The sequence below is a fragment of the Xiphophorus hellerii genome, chromosome 23 (genome assembly GCF_003331165.1).
Source record: "Xiphophorus hellerii strain 12219 chromosome 23, Xiphophorus_hellerii-4.1, whole genome shotgun sequence".
NCBI lineage: Eukaryota > Metazoa > Chordata > Actinopteri > Cyprinodontiformes > Poeciliidae > Xiphophorus > Xiphophorus hellerii.
This window is the reverse complement of record NC_045694.1, coordinates 9,062,288-9,084,684: the sequence shown is the minus strand read 5'-3', so window position 1 is coordinate 9,084,684 and position 22,397 is coordinate 9,062,288. Positions and strand designations below refer to the sequence as shown.

At 33.9% G+C, this 22,397-nt stretch overlaps 1 protein-coding gene across 3 annotated transcripts; it reads right to left on the bottom strand.

The window, feature by feature from the left end:
• Window positions 1-2,145: 2,145 nt before the first annotated feature.
• Window positions 2,146-20,912, bottom strand: lamp2 (lysosomal-associated membrane protein 2). 3 transcript variants are annotated; one of them, XM_032554492.1, is made up of 9 exons: window positions 20,749-20,912; window positions 16,838-16,950; window positions 13,891-14,101; window positions 12,767-12,931; window positions 12,454-12,686; window positions 11,401-11,517; window positions 10,480-10,534; window positions 10,231-10,398; window positions 2,146-2,609 (listed from the first exon to the last, which is right to left on the bottom strand). In XM_032554492.1, exons 1-9 carry the CDS (start codon window positions 20,792-20,794, stop codon window positions 2,467-2,469), a joined length of 1,251 nt encoding a protein of 416 aa, XP_032410383.1. In that variant the 5' UTR covers window positions 20,795-20,912; the 3' UTR covers window positions 2,146-2,466. The 3 variants fall into 3 exon arrangements, with proteins under 3 accessions (XP_032410383.1, XP_032410382.1, XP_032410384.1); XM_032554491.1 differs by having other exon boundaries at window positions 2,195-4,640; XM_032554493.1 differs by lacking the exon at window positions 2,146-2,609 and adding an exon at window positions 8,055-8,943.
• Between the last annotated feature and the right edge of the window lie 1,485 nt (window positions 20,913-22,397).

Sequence of the window (22,397 nt, the reverse complement as noted above, 5' to 3'; positions counted from 1 at the left end):
TGTATTTTCACTACAAACCAAACACAAGAACAAATAATAAACAACTATATAAAACTTTAAATCAGTTTGAAAGAGAATTAAATCACATCATTGGCAGCTGTAAAGATTCGCACCCGGACCATTTATGGGCAAAGACGTAACGGGAGGAAGTCTGCTCTTTTTTCCCTGCTGCTGTCGTGCTCAGAGCAGGTACACTGCAAAAACGCAAAATATTACCACGTGTTTTTACTTAGTTTCTAGTGAAAATATATTAGTACACTTGAAATAAGACAAAATAACTTCTAAGCAGGATATAGAAGTGTTTTTTAGTCAGTAATTTCTTAATATTGATACAAAAGTACTAGAACCATTGGCAAATGATCTTACTTGTACAAGTTATTTTTTTCATGTTTTAAGAGAATTAATCTGAGAAATAGAAGTAGTATTTTTTTTTAATTAATTTTACTGAATTATTGACTTAAAACCAGCTCATATTTATTGCTGAAAAGTTACTTGTAAGTTAGTTTTGTCTTATTTCAGGTCTATAATATTTACACTAGAAACTGGACCCAAAATACTTGGTAATATTTTGTGTTTTTGCAGTGTACAAAAATACAAAAGCATTTTTGCACCAATTGTTTCCTCTATTTAATGACTTCCTGATGGTTTATAAGGTTAAATTTAAGATTCTCAGGTTAGATCATGTGGTTTTAACAGCACCACTGCAAAACCACCAAAATGTTACCATGTTTTTTGTCTAATTTCTAAAGTAAGTTAGTCCTGTCTCATTTCAAGTGTACTAAAATATTTGGACTAGAAACTAGACCCAAAAAAAAGAAATAAAACAAGAATTCTTGGTAAGATTTTGTGTTTTTGCAGTGCATCAATAACTGTTTTTAAATCTCTCAATCTTACATATTTGCTCCTTGGCCTTTAAGAAAGTGAGTCACTTTAGTAACATCTATTTCCCTTTTTTTATTTTTGTGCCGGTATTATTTAAATTTCTTCTATTGTAATGTTTTACTTTTCTTGCTGTGTAACATTTTTGGTCAAGTTTGTTGACTTTATGGCACTTTATAAATACATTTCACTTGATGTAAATAAGTTTATTTGGTCTCCAAAACTGATTTCTGAATACCCAACATGCACAGATGAGTCTGAGGAGAATAATCTCTCTTTAATGTTAAACTGTTCCTGCGGTCAGATGTCACGTTTAATCCCCGATTTAAAAGTAAACAACACTGTAATCAAATTAATTTCCAACATACTTTATGTGAGCATTTCAACAAAATTCAAGAGTGACAAAAACTACAAATAAAAGACAAACAAAACTGATCCCGATGCTGGTAAAGTGTCTGTTACATTATTTTTCCCTTTCATCCGGTGAGAATATGTGCAACAAGTTTAGCTGTTCATTCGTGACACATGGAGGCGAAAACAAATCTGTGGAAAACCGACGTCTGAGAAATAAGGTGGCTTTACATTCATCAAAACTCAATGTCTGTCATTCTATACAAGAGATTAATTTACACATATACTATAATATAGCACAGAAAATGAGGGCAAAAAGCCTCTCTGGGTTAGGAAGGGAAGAGAGTGCACTGCAAAAACTAAATCTTAAATATTTTTGGTTTAGTTATAGTTCAAATATTTTAGTACATTTGAAATAAGACAAAACTAACTTACAAGTAACTTTTCAGGAAGACATATGAGTTGGTTTTAGGTAAATAATTCCTTAAAACTGATAAAAAGTACAAGTTCCACTGGCAGATTATTTCTCCTAAAACATCAGAATAAATTTTGTTATAAGTGAAATAATCTGCCAATGAAACTATTTCTTTTTAAATCAATATTAAGGAATTATTGACTTAAAACAAGCTCCTATTTCTTGCTGAAAACTATTTATGTTCGTATTACTAACTTGTACGTATTACACATTAGTAATACTAAATTATATAGCAAGGCATTTTTCCAATGTCAAAAGTACAAAATTCTGCTAGTGGAATTAGAACTTTTTAATCTCTATTTAAATATTATTGATTTAAAACTTGCTGAAAATTACTCATAGTTAGTTATATTGTATTTCAAGTGTACTAAGATACTTTCACACAAAAAAACCCAACAAAAAACAACAAAATTACTAAGATTTTGTGTTTTTGCAGTGTGGAAGGCTAATTCACAGCCATGTATCTATCTTTTTTTTTTTAAACATGCAGTTTATATTGAAACAATTTATCATAGATCATAAATGTTTTAGTGCTTGATTCAGTCACTTTTGTCAGAACAAAAAAATAAAATAAACAAAAAACAAACAAAACCAGCTGAAACTGGACGTGGGAAATAAGCTAAAAGGTTATTGCAAGGAGACGCTGCCTCGGAGGAAAACTGAGCAAAATCCAGGAAGCTTTTTGTATTTTGTTTTTTTAATTTAATAGCAGAAAGGGTGGGAACAAACAGGGAGAAGAAGCAGAAGCAGCAGAGCTGGACTCAAACAGACTGGTAACCAGTGCGGCTCTTCCGCCGACCAATCAGGTAAGAGATAAGCACAAGGACGATTAGGAAGCTGAGGGCCACGCCGACGGCGATGGGCACCAAAAAGCTCAAATCAGAGTCCAGGAAGCATTCCTCAGCTGACAGACAGAGAGACACAGACAGACAGGAAGTTAGCGCCTCAGCAGGAAGTTAGAGGGCGATTTGGGTTGGAAATAAACGATTAGAAACAAAGCCAGAAGCAGGAGAACAGAAACAACCTATGAAAAGATGGAAGCGATGCAGAGCGGATTAGAGAGAAAAACACAAAACGACAGATTATTTCTGCTGAGTTCAGTTTTACAAAATTAACTCACTGAAGTTTGTCAGATTAAATTAAATTAAACATTATGCCAAAAGCTGAGTGTAAAAACTGGAAACAGCTCGATCCGAACACAATTAACATGAATGTTTGCTTCTTTTTTTTTTTCCCGAACTGAATTCTCTTGTGAAAGTAGTCTAATTTAAAAAAAAACGAATTATATTTTAATTAAAGAAAAATGATCACAAGATTTATTGATTAAATAAATAAAAAACAACAATTAACTAGCTTAAAAATAAAGAACCTTCTGAACCGAAGTGATCCGCGCTACTGAACCGCCATCTTGCTGCTAGGCAGGAGAAGCGCAAAGACGAACTATTTCGAGACCAACAAAAAGAAAGTAAAGTACTTAAAAATGTAATCAAGTAATGGTTTTAATGTACTTATACTGTTTTTAGTTTAGAAAAGAACGAGGCGAAAGCTCTTTCTAAGCTTGTGGCTTGTTTCGTTGTTGTCATAGCAACTCCATAGCAACTGCCATGACCGTTAGTTACGGATACCTACCAGTCTGATTAATGTTTTTTGTTTTAAAGGGTAATAGTTTTGTTTAGAGAGACTTAAAACTTTGTTGTTTATGGTTTCGGTTGTGTGTGTTTTTTATTTGTTTTGGATTGTTGTGTTTTATTTTTAATAATTAAACATCTTCCAGTTCCAAGGTTAAATGTTCTGCACATAATGCAAGTATATTGGTCTTTCAAAGAGCAAACTTGCATTTCCATGCTATCATCGGTATATTTATTGAAAATGGTCTCAAAACAATATTGCAGTTTATCTGAATAAATTCTGGAACGATTTAGCGTCCAGCAAAATTAGTTTTTGAACAACTATTTTTACATTCTTTTGCAAGCACCTCTTCTGTGCAGTGACTTTTACTCAAACGCTCCCCAAATGTGCTTTTAAATTATTATACTTGGCTAAAATTACAAATATTTCCGAACAGAAAGTGACCTAAATCTGAATTTTGTCTGCTCAGAATTGATTAAATTCCGTTCCACTTGTTTCCCCAATCAAATTCAATTCAAAAATACTTTATGAATCAGAAAGGGAAATTAAATGGAATACCTAAAGAATATAAAAATTTCTTTTAGTAAGGGAAACCAATAAGCCTTTTTAAGTCTTGAATGTATAAGTTAAACAACCCTTTCCAACAAAAACAATCTGAATATTTGTTAAAGTATTGCATGCTTTGATAATATATTGTTCCATCATGTTGATTTGCACATTTAAAGTTCGAGTTGCTTTAAGTGGGTAAAAATCAACTGGAAGAAGTTTTACTTGTATCCAAACTCACTGATAAAAAAGAAAAAAAAATTAACTTGCCCCTTAAGAAAAAAGAATATATATTTGGAAGCGTCCTGATGGCAGATTTTAGATTTCAGCTTCCCACCCATTAAACAGACTAAGACTTGCAGCAGCGGCCATTTTGCAACCATCTAATTAATTATTTTAAGTGTAATTTCTGGGAATGACCTCCAATTTCTGTTTGGTAGTTTTGAGTACATCAAGCATGTTTCCAGTCTTTATCCAAAGCTAAAAGACAATCAGAAGACCCATAAGTTAACAGAACAAAACACACAGATTACGCTCTTCTCATCACCAATTAGTGAAAAAGCAGCGATTTAAATAAGGCGGCGGCCACCCCCTGCAGCTCTAAACGAGGAGTAAGATCAGAAAGACTGGTAGCCCGACGCCATGCTTCTCTTCCTCCCGATGAAATAAGCCAGCAGAACAATAAGTATGAGAACAAGCAGGGCAACGCCGACAGCTATGGGAACAAGGTAGCTCTCCTCATCAGTCAGGCATTCCTCAGCTAGACGGGAATGAAGAGAGCACACACGTGAATGTCTCACCCACTTAGAAAATAAAACACCTGAAAGGAAGCAGTTAGTCATAAAAAAGCATAAACAACAGGGAATCCCTTCTGTACATTTTCAAACATTTTTATTTCCATTGAAAATACTAAAAATGCTTCATTGACACAAATTGAATGTGATGCAGCTAATAGCAAAATGACACGTCAACAGAGATGGTCCTGCAGCAGATTCCCTTTTATTTTAAATATATGACAGAGTCTGTGAATAATTGAGTTTATTTTGCGGATTCAGAATTATAAACAAGTCCGGTTAAAAGCTTTATTGGTGCTGCAGGAACATCTGTATATTTAAGGCAGTTTTTTTTACACAAAGGCACAAATCACAAGCAAAAAACAGGCAAAAAGAAAAAAAATCTAAGCTCATTTTTGATTAAAAAGCAATTATTCATACACATGTACAATAAACCTGTGAAAGCAAATTTTATCAGCGCAAACAATACACAGCATGAAGCAAAAACACAAAACCATAACAAGCGTTTTTTCTCTAGTTTCTAGTGCAAAAATCTCAGTGCACTGGAAATAAAAACAAAATAGCTTAAAAGCAACGTATAGGAGGTTGGTTTGAGGCAATAATTCATTAATATTTTTTAAAAAGGTGCTGACAGATTATTTGACTTAAAACAAGTGAAATCTGCTAGATGAACTACTATTTTCACATCAATATTAAGGAATTATTGACTTAAAACAATCTCCTCTTTGTTGCTAAAAAGTTACTTGTAAGTTAGTTTTGTCTTCTTTCAAATGTACTAAAATATTTGTACTATAAACTATAGACAAAAACACTTGGTAAGAGTTTGTGTTTTGATTTTTTGCAGTGTAGAAACTGATGCACAGCTACAATTGTCGCTATGGAAACACTTCCTGCCTGCCGCCGTGCCTGAAGCTGCTCAAAACCTCAATTAACCAAGACAACCAATGACTTCCTGCATGGAGAGAACTTTGTGTTTTTGAATGGAAGATTTTAGAGATTATATGAACAAACATGGCAGCAGATTAAAATATGCTGGAAATCTAATGAAACCTACATTAGACTCACAAGTTAAGGTGATATAAGTTAAACAAAACTAGAGATGCACCGACTGGAGATTGTAACTGGATAATTGTTTTGTACTTTGATCTGTGATTAACTTAATTAATTTGGAGTTGAAGGATGTTTATTGATACATTCTTTTGAGTTTTATAAAAAAAAATGTAATTGAAATCAGATGTAATCTTCTTATTCCATAATTGTATGTTTAAGTTAATATAAATACTTTAATTAAATAACCTGCTGCACTTTTTTCCTCTGTTATAATGTGAAAAAAATTCCTAAATTAGCTGGTCAAATATTAAAGAAAATTGGTCTATATCATACAGGAAAATTAACAATCGGTGCATCTGAGGATTTGAAATATAATACTTTATATTATAATATTATGCATAATATTATAGTCAGAAAAAAATGAATTAATTGATCAGACATCAAAGAAAGGTTCTAAATAGCAAAAACACAAAATATTACTAAGTATTTTTGGTCTAGTTTCCACTGCATTTAAAATAAGACAAAACTAACTTACAAGTAACTTTTCAAAAAAAAAAAAGAAGATCTTGTTCTAAGTCTATTATTTCTTAATATCGATGAAAACGTCCAACTTTCACTGGCAGATAGTTTCATTTATGACATTTTTTCCATGTTACAAGTGAAATACTCTGCCAGTAGAACAAGTCCTCTTTTAAATTAATATTAAGGCTCATAAATGTTGCTAAGCTAGTTTCTCTTAATTCTAGTGTTTTAAGATATTTGCACTGGAAACTACACAAAAATACTTGGTCAGATTTTGAGTTTTCTACAAACTCACTACTTTTCAGCAGGATTTAGGAGCTTGTCTTAAGTCAATCATTTCTTAATATTAATTAAAAAGTTCTGTTTTCAATGGCAGAATAATTTATTCTTAATATGGAAAAAACATTTTGTTATAAGTGAAATGATCTTCCAGTGAAACTGGTACTTTTTAAATCAATATTGAGAAATTATTGCTGTTATTTCTTGCTGAAAAGTTACTAATAAGTTAACTAGACCATCACTAGACCAAAATTACTTTATTTCATATTTTGAGTTTTTGCAGTGTAACCAGTGCATCTCTAATTTAAACTGAAACCATTTTGTGAAATAAACTCCAGCTCACTTTATTATTTCCAGTTTTTATCTCTGCAGCAGTGAAACGGCTCATGGCCTTTCAACTCTCATCAAAAAAACAAAAGCACAAATGATATCACTTCCTGTTATTTTCTCTACATTTTTTTATTCTTTGTCACAAATATTCAAAGACGATGTGAAAAGTTTTCAGGACTGTAAGCGTCCTCTCATCCAGCTGATTGTAACACAGGTGAGAAAATTAGACGACGAGCAACATAAAACCCTCTTAGTGCATTTCTGTGCAAACATCCTGATTCCAGAATGATTCGCAGCGAAAGTGACAAATATTTGATTTCCCTTTTCTGACTAATGCCACCATGTGTTTGTTGATTAAATTACAAAAGTACCGGCGATTCTTTCGTTCTAGTTTGCTCTGATAGGAGTGTGTGCAAAAATAAAAATAAAAAGACTCACACAGGTTAAATTAACAATGGCGTCATAAAATCCTTTCTTTACCACTTTAAATCTGAATGAGACGCGTAAATTATCTGCTTGATGCTGATGAATAATATCTGAAGTTAGTCATAATCTGGCTTTACAGTCATACGACGGAGTATTGGGAGACATTTCAGATAAAAGAATGAAAAATACTGGCCACGGAGGAGTAGATTTAAGCCAAAAAAAAAAAGAAATTTTGAGATTAATTTCACATATTAATGAGGAAAAGAAACGTGGATATTCTCTGTTTTTATGATTTAAGGCATAAAGTTATAATACAAGTCAAATCTGTTCGGGAAAAAACCTTCTGTACTGACAAAACATGACCAAAGTCAAAGGTTTAGGAGAATCGTATCTGAATATTTTCCAAAAAGTTTAAGAGTCAGAGCTACACTGCAAAAACACAAAATATTAACACGTATTTTTAGTTTAATTTCTACTGTAAATATCTTAGTTCAGTTGAAAGAAGACAAAAATAACTTATCAGTAACTTTTTTTAGCGAGACATAGCAGCTTATATTAGGTCAATAATTCCTTATTGACAGATTATTTCACTTAAAACATTTTGAAGTGAAATAATCTGCCAGTGGAAACTAGTAGATTTTTAAAATTAATATTAATTAATTATTTAAATAAAATTAAGCTTCTATCTCTTACTTAAAAGTTACTTCTAAGTTAGTTTTGTCTTATTTAAAGTGAACTAAGATATTTGCACTAGAATGTAGACTAAAAATACTTTTTGTGTTTTTGCAGTTTGGATCCAACATTCAGATACATTCCTCATGAATGTAACTGACAAACAATTCACTCCTCTGTGGTCAATTATTTCCTTTTTAATCTATAATGACCCCAATATTTCCTTATGCATTCATAACATGAACAGAGCCTCAAAGTCTGAAATAAATCCCAAGACTTCTCCTGATCTACAGGGAACAACACGGGTCCAAAACCCACCTCACTCATCCGTGTTAGTGAAATTCTGGAAGTGAACACAGAAAGGAGCTCTAATATTTTGATTTGATAATTATTGGGGTGAAAAGTGAAATGATAAACAAGAACAAAACAAACAAAACGAGGGAGGGAATGTGTGCTGAGCAAAGTGCAGGATCATGAAAGCTGAAGATCTTGTGCAAAAAACTAGACGAACTGACCAGAGGTTATAAATCTTCAGGCATTTCTGCACAAGGAAACGAGCTTTGCTGTTCGCCTGAACTCGAGCATCAACAAGAAGCAAAACGGGAAGGACAAAAACAGGATGAAAACAAACCGAACCAGGGGAAAAACAAGTTTGGTCCTTGAGGAAAACATCAAATTCATCTTTGGGCTGATTCAATTTAATCAAGTTTTTTTTTCTTCTTCTTCTTCATTTTATTACCAGTAGGTACTAAAATGATTATTTTTTAAATCTTAAATAGATTTGCCAAATCAATTCCAAGGACCAGGCTTGAGAATCCCGTGACATGTGAGGAGCGAACGCACGCTGGATTTAAAGGGTCTGATATCCAACATGGGTCTTTCTTCGACCAATCACGTAAGCGATCACTACAATGAGAATCAAGCCAGCCAGAGCAGCACCAACAATGATTGGGATTAAGATGCTGGGGTCATCCAATGAACATTCATGGGCTGCAGATAAAAAGGAGAGTCAGTCAGCTGGTGGAAAAGTTCAGTTTCTTATTTTCCTTAATTCAAAACAGAGGCAAGAACGAAGCAGAAAGACAAATTATTCACAATCATGGGACAAAACCGAGCTGCCAAACTCTTCACGCCGCTTTAACTTTTACATGTTCAACAAGAAATAACTTCACTGCATATTAATGGGATTTTATGTCACAATTTACACCGGTTCTCCTAAAAAATGACTTTCACGCTGCAATCTGAATGAGCCGATTCTGATCTTTTCACATCTGATCAAATCTGGTCTGTGTCACTTCCATCCGTGTCGTGTTCAAAGTCTGCAGCCTGAACGGCCATGTCGCTATTTTGAGGTGAAACGTGTCAAAATTCTGCAGCAAAAGAAGCTGAACGGCGTAAATCCAGACTTAAAAAATGGCTGAAACTAGCAGTGCGGACGCTTTGAATGGAGTTTTAAATGGAAAACGATGATGACTTTGTGACGAGTCAAAGTTCAAAACCAAATCTAATTCAGAGTTTGTGGAAAGACAGCAGACCAAAGCTGAAAGAGACACTGTGCCAAAATTTTATGTCTGTAACTGCAGTGAAAGTTGTTTCTACAGAAGAGATTGGTGGAGCGACTATAAATGCAATTAATCAATTAATCGCATAATATATTAAAACAAGATCAATAGTTTCCATTTTTATGACTTATATTTCTCTTTTCTCTCTTTCTACCAAAAACTGGATGATAAAAGTTTTCAGTCTGCTGCTTTGGTCTCAACTATCCCTTTTTTTGAAGGATAATTTTGTTTACAGAGACTTCATAATTCATTTAATTTGTTTCTGTTGTTTTATTTATTTTGGATATATAAAATGTCTTCCAGCTCAGGAGTTAAACTTTCATTAGAAGTTAAAGTTTATTGATCTCTGAGAAAGTTTTCTTCTTACTACTGTACTACTAGAAAATGGTCTCAAAACAACAATATTATCGTTGGAAAAATTTATCGTCCAGCAAAAAGTCGTTACAAATGCATGCCACACTTTTCAGATGAACTGAATGCTAATTTCTGTTGGTATACGACATAAAATCCCAATAAAATACATAAAAATTTCAGGTTCTAACATAAAAAAAATGTGAAAAACAAGTCATGGTATAATAAAAATACTGAATCTTTTGTGTTTTAAATGAAATTCTTTGCAAAAAAATGTGCAAATAATGAATTGCAGCTACCACATGGTAATAGAGAGCATTAATATTAACTCAGTCCGTTAGATAAGAGATGAAAGATGACTGACCTGTGCTGTAGAGGCCGTTCTTCACGCCGAATGGCTGCACATGCAGGCTGAAGGTGTAGATGGAGAGCAGGTCAGTGATGGTGAAGTTCTGCTCCTTGTTGCACATGTAGGAGCTTCCCACCGCCGCCTCCCACAGACTCAGGTTGGTGCCACTCTGAGCAAAAACGCCTGCAGGGCGACACACAGGAAACTCAGCACCAAACCTGGAACACTGCAGGTTGTCTCTGAGCGGATACGGATAATCAATACCGGAGCTGGTGTTGAGGGTGACGTTCACTGCATGGAGGCGGAATTTCTTTGTGTCCTGTTAAGATTGAGAACAATTTATTTAGATAAAATGTCTGATGCCGAGTGTGTAAATGTATCAAATGAGCAAAACCTCCTCTCTGTTTTACGGTTGAGAAGTTAAACTGATCATATATACTTCAAATTTCTTACTTCCTGTTTCGTTCTGTGAGGTTCTCAAATTTTTATAGCAGAAACTAAAACCTGTTAACTTTTGCATATATTTGCTGATGAATAAAGAGATCAAACAGCATTTCTTCTCATAGTGTGCAGTAAAAAACATCTAAACAGCAGCATAACTGAGTCTTCATGTGAAAAGTTTCAGAAATAAGGGAGAAAACAAGGATCTGACCTGCAAAAACACAAAATATGACCAAGTATTTTGGTAGATTTTATAGTACAAATATCTTAGTAAACTTGAAATAAGACAAAACTAACTTACAAGTTGCTTTCCAGCCATTAATAGAAGCTTGTTTTAAGAAAACAATTCCTTATTTCATTGGCAGGTTATTTCACTTATTACAAGACATTTTTCCATGTTATAAGTGAAATAATCTGCCAGTGACACAATTACTTTTTCCATCAATATTAAGGAATTATTTACTCAAAACCAACTCATATTTATTGCTGAAAGTCACTTGTAAGTTAGTAAACTTGAAATAAGACAAAACTAAGATATTTGCACTATAAACTGGACCAAAAACCACCTGATAATATTTTGTGTTTTTGCAGAGCAGATTGTTGTTTTCTCCATTATTTCTGAAAATGTTTCACAGTATGCAGCTTATATATATATATATAGATATACATTAAATATATCTATATATATACACACAAGATAGAAATTAGCTTCAACAAACTAAACAATAAGTTTATAAAACTTACATTGTAGAATGAGAGAGAAACGTTGATGCCGTTGGACATCAGGATGAGCTCGCTGCTGTCGACTCCACAGCTTCCAGAAACTTCAGTTGGGGGGTCAAAGTTCACCTCCTGATACTTCTGAACACACACAAAATAAAAACCATTGTGCTATTAAAGATAAACTATTCCCAAACTACTGCTAAACGTTCACAGCGCCAATAAAAGCTGCAGCTAGAACAATTTGGAACGATTTTATTTTGTAATTTTATTTGTCAAAAATGTTGTTGATCATGATTGATTTATAAAGGTAATAAAACGGATACATCACTTGAAGGGGTGAAGACTTTTTAAAGGCACTGTATGTGTTAATTATTAATAAATTATTTTAGTAATCGATTATTCTCATTATTAATCACATAAAAATGTAAAAATTCTGCTGATTTTTCATTTAACCACTTTGGCCTCTTAGTTTTACAATATTAGAAAAACATTAAAAGATGCAAAGAAACGATTTGATTCATTTTTTAAATAAAAAAAATAAACATTTTATTCCCTAAAATGCAATAAAATAGCATTTAAACCAGGTGAAGCTAAAAGCCACTTTAGGAGTTTTTGGGAAAACAGATTTTCAGACAGAAGTTTTTTTTTTTTAATCTTAAATGCTGAATATTTATGCAGTTTTGGCTTAAAAGCTTCTCTGAATATGTTGTTTTATCAGCAAATGTTATTTTTCAGTTCATATAATCCAGTTAATGATTATTGATTACAAGATTAGTTGTCAACTATTTAAATAAATTGATTCACCTCGATTAATTGTGTTTTAACCTAAATAAAAATATCATATACAGGCTTTCAGTTTTATATTGAAACAAATTGATTTTGGAAAAATAAACACCAAAATCTCCACTTAATTTACATTTTGGTCCGTCTGATGATGTAATTTTTAATATTAATTGATTGATGATTTGATCAGTTACTCAATACTTGAGTAGACGTTTTACCAGATACTTTGTTGGACGAATACTTTTTACTTTTACTTGAGTACATTTATGTTACTCTTGCTGCTGAACGCACCTTGTTCTGAGTGAAGCCGATTCTCAGGCCGAAGTTGGCCAGCAGGCAGGCCGTGCTGTTGACGTCGTGCTTGAAGGAGTAATTCCCCACTGTGGGAGTGGGCAGAGTGGGAGTGGGGGTGGTGGGAGGAACTGCCGTGGTGGCGTTGGTGGCCGGCACCACGGTGGTGGCGTTGGTCACGTGAGTGGGAGTGGGAGTTGGAGTTACGGGTTTGTCCGCAGAGCAGGTCGTTACTGGAAAACGGAGAGAACGGATCAGAACTTGATATGTGAAGGTCTGAGCCCGGAGGAGGGCGAGAGGCGGCGGTTCTTACGGTTCTCGCTCTTGGTGCCGTTGAGGACGAAGGCCTGTATGAGCACGTCTGACAGAGTCATGTTGGCCCAGGGCGAAGCGATGAGCGTGTCTTCACTTTTGCACGAGTAGCACGTGTTCACGCCAACGTCTGTAATGTCAGGCTTCGTCGTCACCTTAACAGTTTCTACAAGCAAGGAAAAAAGTTCACTCGTCTGAGTTTATTTTGTTCAAGAAAATAAACAAAATAAATGGGGCAACATTTTTCTATTGTGTTAAATAGCAAAAGTACAGAAGAGCATTAGGGCTACTAAAAAATTTATTCTGACTTTTGCTCTCAGAGGATTGAAATGAAAATTCTGCATAAAAAAGTCTGAATTCTGGAATTAAAGTCAGAATTCTAAGAAAAATAAGTCAGAATTTAGAGAAAAAGTACGAATTTTGAGATCAAAAAAGCATCAGAATCCCGTGAAAAAAGTCAACAATTTTGAGACAAAAAAGTCTGAATTTTGAGAAAGTCAAAAATTCTGAGAATAAAGTCAAAATTTTGAGATGAATGTCAAAATTCTAAGAAAAAAGTAAGAAATTCTAGAAAAAGTAAGAAGTTTGAGAAAGTCCAACTTTTGAGAAAAAATGTCTGAATTTTGAGAAAGCCAAAATTCTGAAATTCAAGTCAGAAATTGAGATTAAATCTTGAATTCTGAAAGATTTTGTGCAACAACATAAATTTTCTGTAAGGGTTTTTCCATGCATGTTTTACATCAGAACAGGTCAAACATGGATTTTCTCTTCCCAGACAGAAACTTCTTGTAAGAAAGAAAAAAAAAAAACACATCTAAGCCATTTGGGCTGCGAGTTATTTTCACATGACAATAAAGTCGTCTGTTATTAGTCTGAAAGGTTAATAACGAGACGTTTTCATGGATATTTCCATCTCTACTTTACATGAATATGAAATAATAAATCAATTTTCAATCAGTTTCTGCACCGAACTGAGGCTGTGTGCAATTTTAAATCAACATTTCTTCTCGCTGTGACTGCATACAAAATACACCAGGCTGTATTTGCTAATTTATTGCGAAGTAATGCAAAAGAAAACAATTTCCCCCATGCTCCATAGGGGGCGCCATGTAAAGCAGAAGTTACCATTGGATGAAGAACCCGGGAAGACCTTTGAGTCGTTGAGGTTGTAAACGAAGGTTATGTTTTCTGCCTGGTAGCTTTTGTCTTTGAGGGAGAAGTTCACGCTCCAGGAGTGTCCGTCCGGAAAGCTGAGCTTCAGAATCGAGCTCGTGTTGTCGCATTTGCTGTCGTTTGATGATGCAGAGGCGGGAAGCTCAAATGAAACCGTTTTGTTCTGAAAGAGAGCAGAGAATCATTACAGAAACATCAAACAATCGGATTCTTAGATCTAGAGTTAATTTAACATCAAAAATGCAATAAAAACTTAATTTTCAGTAAAGATGGTATAATTTTATTTAATCGAAACAAAAAAAATAGCTGCTTTTTTTCCCTTTTACCTGAACAAAACCGTCAGAATTTTAACTTTTGCAAAGCTCTCGTCTTTAAATAATAACCTTGTGCTTTTGTTGGCTCATTTAGGCTCTTCTGTAAATAAATACAGCAAAATGTTTCCTCAGACTGACCTAATTATTCCCTCTTGACCCATTTTTACTGCTAGCTGATAAACTTCCTTCGCACTTCCTTGATCTATGATCTCAACCGTCTTTCCGACCTCACGTCTTTTATTGACAAATTTCATTTTCCTGCAGGATGCTGAACAATGCTGTGGCATTTTAATTGAGTTTTTAAACAATGCAGCAGTGAAAGTTTATTAAAGAAAGAAAACCTTTCATTTTTCACAATAAACATTTTATTTTTACGATATTCCACAAAGATTAATAATATTATAACCGATTTTGATTCCTTACTATTAGAACCTTTTAAAAAGTAACATTTTAATTCATATCTTAAAGAATCTGCCTTTGGTAACAGAGCCAATTTAATCATATTTAAAGCTTGAAATCATAAGACACTCAAGTATATTTGTAGAGCTAAAATGATTAATCGGATTAATCGCAATTAATCGATTATTAAAACAAAGGTCACCTAATACAGTAATCGATTAATTATTAACTAGCCCCGTAAAAAGGCCAGCTGCTGGAAAACAGTTCACTCAGAGCAGTAATTAAATCAAAACTGTATAAAATATTTTTTAAAAATTTAATTTAAGAGAAAAATATCTTTGTTAGTAAATATATTTTTCTTAAAATAATTTACAATTTAGTAATTAATTAATTGTGACTGGAAACTCAAAAATAAGTCAATTTGCTGAAAATCCCCCCAACATATTCAGAGCAGTATTTAAGTCAAACTGTTCAAAATATTTAAAAAATTGGATTTAAGATAAAAGCATCAGTATGTAAATGTTTTCCACAAAACTTCTCAAGTGGCAAAGTTTTACCTTCAGCCGGTTTAAATAGTTCACTACAGGATTTCTGTTTTACTGCATGTTAGGAAATAAATTTATTTTAAAAAAGGAACTGGATTCTTTTAATATATGTGTAAAAGTATAAATCTGTAGAAAGTAGCAAATTTTTTTTATTCGATTAATCATCAGAATAATCGATTAGTAATGTAATCATAAGTCGGACCGTAAAGGGAATTTATTCTGAACGGATGTAAAGTTTGGTTTTTCCTTCACATCATCAAAGTAGAAATACAAATTCAGAAACACGGATTTCTCTGGAAAAGTGGTTCAGATTTCTTCTCACCCCACATGTTTAAAAGTATTTTTGCCTCAGGAGTGTAAAACAATTGTAATTTTGTCTTTAGAGAAGAAAATAAAACACGGGTAAGACACCAGAACAACGTTGTTCATACCACAGCGGTGACCGATAGCTTTAGGGAAGTCAGCAGCCAGGAAAATCCGCGTGTTGGTTGTGAGAATGAAACTTACCAGGGAAAAAGAAAATTCATGTTTTTCTTTTCAGAACAGATTTTCTGCTGGCCTCCAAGAGCCACATTATTAAATTAAATCAATAACTGCTTTTACAAAAAGAAGTTTCTATTGCATCATTTTCCTGATAATTATTTGCATTTGACTTGTTTTCTTCTCAGTGTCTGAGCCAAATGACTGAAACATTACAGCAGTCATTCCTCAAAAGAAGAATGATTTTATCATTGATTCACGACATATCGCCGTTAATATCGATGTGGGTCGAGGTTGGTCTTTTTTTTTTTTTTTTACATCAGTAGAGGTCAGAGAAGTAAAAACTGTGACTCAAACAGAAAAAGAATATCAGCGTTTTCAAATATCAGATATTGATATTATCCCAAACATTCACATCAGTGTATCTCTAGATTTTGTGTATAAAGAGTTGAGACTTTCAGCTACTTCCATTTACTACCTCTATGTTTTACACAAAAACAAACAACAAATGGCCATTTTTAGAATCTTAATGATTAATCGATTACTAAATTAGCTGAAAATGATTTCAATAACCGATTAATCACCATTAATTCGATTAATCGCTTCAGCAATACAACCAAACACTATCTTTCTTACTTTTTCTGTTAACTATCTTCAGCTGTAGGCCCAAACACAAAGTAAAATTTTAGATTAAAATTGTTAACATAACATTTACTCCATCTGCTTATTGAATAAAAACACATTTATTCTTGTTTCGGTGTTTTTAATCCATTTAAAACTCCAGCAGTTCATCTTTTTCAGGGCAAGTCACGTAACGAAAGCATTACATTTAACCCTTTAACTTCTGCTATTGAGATTTAAATGGTTCCTTAATTCAATGAATGAGTGATTTCTGATGTTTCGTTTAAAATCCGGAAGTGAAATGACTCAACGAAACAATGGAAGGATGTACATGAGGAAAACTGACTAAGCAAAATCCTGAACAGAAAGAATCTGCTGCTTGTTGTGACCTCAGTCGTTTCCCCTTTTCATGAGGAGCCTGCTTCCTCAACAGTGATGTGACAACCACGTGATTCAGGCGCCTGATAAGAGGAAAGCAGCAACGGCTTTCCAAGGGGCTGTAAAACAGCAGACTGGTGTAGTCAAAGTACAGTGGCTCACCTTGTTGTCAGCAACTTCATAGGTGACCGAGAAGCTGAGGGTCAGATTGGCATAAAGACACAACTTGTCCTTATTCATGACTTCAACCTCAATGCCATGACACAGATGGGACACTGAAAAGAAAACAATGTGTTATTTTGGTTAAAACAATAAAAATAAATTATATTATAGCACAAAGTTCTTTACACAAATAACAAAAAGGATGCAGCGCTTCCCAGAATTACTGCTTCAGTGCAGTGGGCTCTTCATTTTTTCCAGAGATGTATTACATATTTAGTTTGTTTTTACATTTTTCATAAGAACATTTTTTACTTCTTTTAACTTCACAGTTGTTTCAAAAACGTTGGACAGCCCTGCTCCAGGTTGTATTCTTCGAAATCAGACCTTTTCACGTGTTTTTTCCTCCCGTTTGTGATGCAGTTTAAATGAATCACTGGAGAAACGCTCATTTGTTCACAGAATGGTTGGATGATTCAGTCTCCACGAGCCAGCGGTCACCTCTTCCTCTATAATTACTCATTTTGTCACCAGATCCGAGGAGAAATCTTCAAAATCCTTCCGCTTCTGAATAATGAGGACCACAGCGCTTTGTGCTGCTTTTTTTTTTTTTTTTTTACATCATTCCACAGATTTGTGCTTTAGCAGACGTCAGAGGTTTATAGACACTTTCTTTGACTTTAATGGTTCGTTTCTTCACTGCCAGCTGCAGAACTTCATGTAAATAAGCATTTTTCTTTCCATATCACCTTCAATCAGTGGCGTTTTTAATCCAATCGTCTTAGAGATGATCAGCGGATTTCTAAAGTACTCAGTCAATTTTGAGCATCAAAGCAGAGAATATAATGCAACTAAATTTACTTTAAATGTCTGAAATCGTCTTTTTACTCTGATTGTGCTTAGGAGTGACACAATAAATCAATTAATCGCATGATAAATTAAAATTAGCTCAATAACTTTCATTTGCATGAGTTGGCGTTTTTTCTCATTCAAAAACTGGATGATAAAGTGCTTTGGTCTCAACTAGCTTCTTTTTCTGAAGGACAATTTAGTTTTCAGAGACTTTATAATTAATTTTATTTGTCGTTTTGGATATTTAAAATGTCTTCCAGTTCCAGTGTTAAATGTTCATTATAATTTAAATGTTTTCTTCCATTATTATGCTTGAAAATGCGTCAGAACAACAATATTATTTATCACAATAACTTCTGGGACGATTTATCACCCAGTAAAATTTGTTAACATGACAGGATTAATTATGGGTTATTTTCAAACTCAAATTCATTTTAGACAAAGTCTGTAACATGGCAAAATGTGAAAAAAGTTAATACGTTCCAGCTTAAAGACTGTATTTAAACAAAGTGCTAGTTTTTATCGTCCCACTTCTCCTTTTGTGGGTGAAAGGAGCTAAAACTGTGCAGCAGGCAACACAGACACACAACTGTTGTCAGCAGAGTAGCAAACAGTGCTAATCAATGTTACAAAGTTGATTTCAGAGTCATCTAAAGTCTACAAAATGGCCCTTTGGACTAATAAAAAAAACAACAAAGTCATGAGAATGAGACTTGAACTGGTTTAAAAACTTAATATGTGCAGTACCTGCAGCAAAGTCCACTGATACTGCGCACTAAAAACCTGCATGTAGGTTACCAGAAAGGACAAGGTCCATTTAGATAACTGATAAAGTTTCACCAATACGCTCCGTCATCAACTCAACCGCTTGCAAGAATTTCCAGGCAGCAGAAACATAAAAACACACAAAGCGTCAAACTTTCCCCTGTGTTTATAGCCCGCTTTCCTTTTTTTTTAAATAGAGAGAAAAGATGTTTACTGTGCGGGTCAGGTGGAGACAAAATCAAAACAAAAGGTCATATGAGAGCAGATCTAGGACAATTACAATCACTAAAGTTTATGACCAACATCACATATTAAGAGCAACAGATATGCATTTATAACATGTTATGTTTCCTGCCTTCAAACACTTAGATGTTTGAATAGTTTCTGCATCATCTATTAATCTCACCTCTGCAACAAGCATCAGTTTTATGGTTTTGGTTCTAAAAGTGTGAAACATGTGACTATAACCTCCTGACAAACAGCCTCAGGCTCTTTCAACAGTTGGCCAGCAATGCTATGCTCTCTAGATTAACTGTAAACCTTCAATCAGCAGCAATTTACTGAGAAATGAGCTTCAACCAGGTAGCTCTGACGCTATCATCTGTACCTGGGACTCTCTCATATTCATATAAAAGAAGATTATAATACTATAACTCCCTATTGTTGAATTTTACAGAACAATCTTTGAGTAAAAGTAAACTGACTGCTTGTCAGTGTCGTGGAAAACCCAGATTTTACAAAGTTACAGTTTCAAAATATGCAATAAACTATTATATTGCTGTTTTGATATAATAGTAATGACAAAATAATCCAAGAACACGTGCTCAAATATCAATAAACTTTAAACTAGTGAACATTTAACACTGTAACTGGAAGACATATCCCAAATTAATAAATAAAAACAACAAATAAAAATCAAACTTAAGTATATGTAAACAAAATTGTCCCTCAGAAAATAAAGCTATTGAAACCAAAGTGCCAGAATGAAAACTTTAATTATCCAGTTTTTGGTTCAAACAATAAATGTTGCAAATATAAATTACTGAGCTTTTTTTTAGTATGTGAATAAATCTTCCTAAATGCAGGAATAATTTACTTTTTTCTAGCTTTATGGAGAATAGACCAACAAAGCACTGTACCTCCCCCACATGGTGCTGCACACTTGTGGCTATCTGGCTGAAAACGGAAATAATAATAAAAGAGCAAACTCCTCAAGAAGCAACAATAAGTCATGCTACCTGACATTACTTTGCAAAATAGCTGCAGAAATCTCACATCAGACAAGACTGAAACCAACTTGGCAGCAGAAGAATTACACCGCAACTAAATCTACTGACTCACAAAAGGGAAAAAGAAACTGCTGTAGGATTAACCAGAACATTTCAGCCCATATGAGCAAAAACATGTATTGTCTTGAGTAAGCAAGACAATATCTAGCATTAAAAAATATTAAAGATGTTAATGGGTCCATTTTTAAAATAAACCGAACAGCATAAATAACTTATGTAGCCACTTCAATATATTTTTTTAAACCTGAAAATATATTTTCGCATCATTTTAAAGTTTTTTTAAATTGTTTTGACATAAAACATACAAATTTCCATAAAAATAAGGGTTAACTTCTCAACAGAAACCTTTAGCTTAACGGTGCTAACTTGCTGCCAAAAGATGCTAACATTAACTCAGCTAGCTCGGTGAAGGTATTACGTTGCAAAATTTATCAGGCAAATATTTTAAACATATTTTCTGCTTCTTTAACCTCTTAATAGATAAGACAAGAAGGTTCAAGAATCTACCTGTAACTGGAGCTTAAGATACCAGAACCAGCGTTACCTAATCGGTAAGCCAGCTAGCAGCTAAGCTAACTGACGTCTGTTGCTGCAAACATTAACTCCTGTATTAAAATCGTTTATTTATTTGGGGGCTTTAACTTAATAAAAGCCTACCTGAAGTATGCACGGCGGCATTAAGATATAAATATATTTTAAAGCTACATGTTTTTGAGGAGTTTTACATTGACGTAGGTAACAATTAGCTCTGATGTGCTACCGCTGCCAAACATTACGACTGCGGTTAAGTGAACCAGTTTCAATGTCTTACTCGCTTTTTACTACTGTTTTCACATTAGTATCATATAAAACAAAATCAAAAACACCCAATACAATTATCCAAATTTAACCGATGAAGGCCTGAAGTACACCAGAAGTTTAATCGCGTCACTTCTGAGAAACACATCCAAACTTTTATTCATTTTTTTTTTTACCATTTCAGTAACGAATGAATCTGCTGATACGTACCAACTCCGAAAGACAAGAAGAAAACAAATGCAGCGTATCGAGACATGATCGCTGAGGGTTTTGGATGTTCAGCCACTCAAGAGAAAAAACAAAAGCAGAGAAAAGTGAGGAGACGTCCAGTCGATCAGGCTGTGCCAGGAAATACAAGTCATATGACTGTGTGTCAAAGCTGAGGGAGGTATAGACAGGAAGTCCGGCTTTATTTCACACCGTAAATCATTATAAAATACACTCCGAGCCGCTAAATCTCCAAGCTAATGATTTAAAGACTTGTTTATCCACCCCTTTTTACGGAAGAGGATTAGGGCCACCGAAAAAAAAAAAAAAAGAATTCAGAGATTAAAGTTAGAATTATGACTTTAATCTCAGAATTATGACTTTAATCTCTGAATTCTGACTTTAATCTCAGAATTCTGAATCTGAATTCTGAGATTAAAGTCAGAATTCTCTTTTTTTTTTTTCTTTTCGGTGGCCCTAATCCTCTTCCGTACCTTTTTATGTAAAACAAATTGAAAGGAATGAGCAAAAAGTGTTTAAAAAAATAAAATAAAATAAAAATGTATCTTTGAAAAAAAAAAAAAAGCTTTATTTTTGGACTGTTAGAGCGAAACTTTTGGACTTTGCTTTGTTAAAAATGATTTTAACAAGTATAACTTGTATAAGAAAACGTGTGAACTTTATTTTGAAAGTCTGGCTTTTAATATAAAAAAATATATGTTTTTACATATTTGTTAAGACTGTCACCATTTGAAGCTACAGAAACATGTAGCTTCAAAACATATTTATATCTTAATGCCGCCGTGCATATTTCAGGCAGGCTTTTATTAAGTTAAAGCCCCCAAATAAATGAACGATTTTAATACAGGAGTTAATGGTTGCAGCAACAGACCTCAGCTAGCTTAGCTGCTAGCTGGTTTACCGATTAGGTAACGCTGGTTCTGGCAGCTTAAGCTCCAGTTACAGGTAGGTTCTTGAACCTTCTTGTTAGGAGACAGATGATCTGTGAAAAGAACGATGTCCATCTAAGCCCTGAGCTGCTACACTGCTCTGTCCAGAAACAACCAATCAGGAGGAGGGTCTTAGCACTGTCAATCATCTCATGTACTGGCTGCTAATGGCTGAGAAACAACTTAGCATGGCCGTCATGTTGCACTACTGCCATCTTTTGGATTTTATTACTTATCATTCCTCAAATTCTTCTAATAAGACCAGTATTTTTCAAAAAACTAATTATCTTTCCTTTTCTTTCAATACTGTTTAACTAAGCAGCCACATTTTAAAATTTCCTTTATGACATGCTTCTTCTTCTTTTCTATTATAGCAGATCGCAAGCAACAATCATGCATACCCCCACCTACTGTATATGAGTGTGTAACAACTCACCCATTAAATTCTATTTTTAAATTTTGCATTGTGAAGATATGATGTGCTTCTTTTCCTTGATTTTTATTGGCTATGGGCAAAAAATGTTAAATAGCATTACCACCACCTACTGGTATGGAGTATTTATGACATGCTATGCTAACTGCAGTGTAGTAGAGAGCTAGTGAAGGAGGGAGGATGAGCAGATTGTGATCTGATTGGCTGTTTCTTGATAGCACTGAAAGAAGGCAAAGGAGCTTGATTTTTGACAGAGTATCGGACTCATA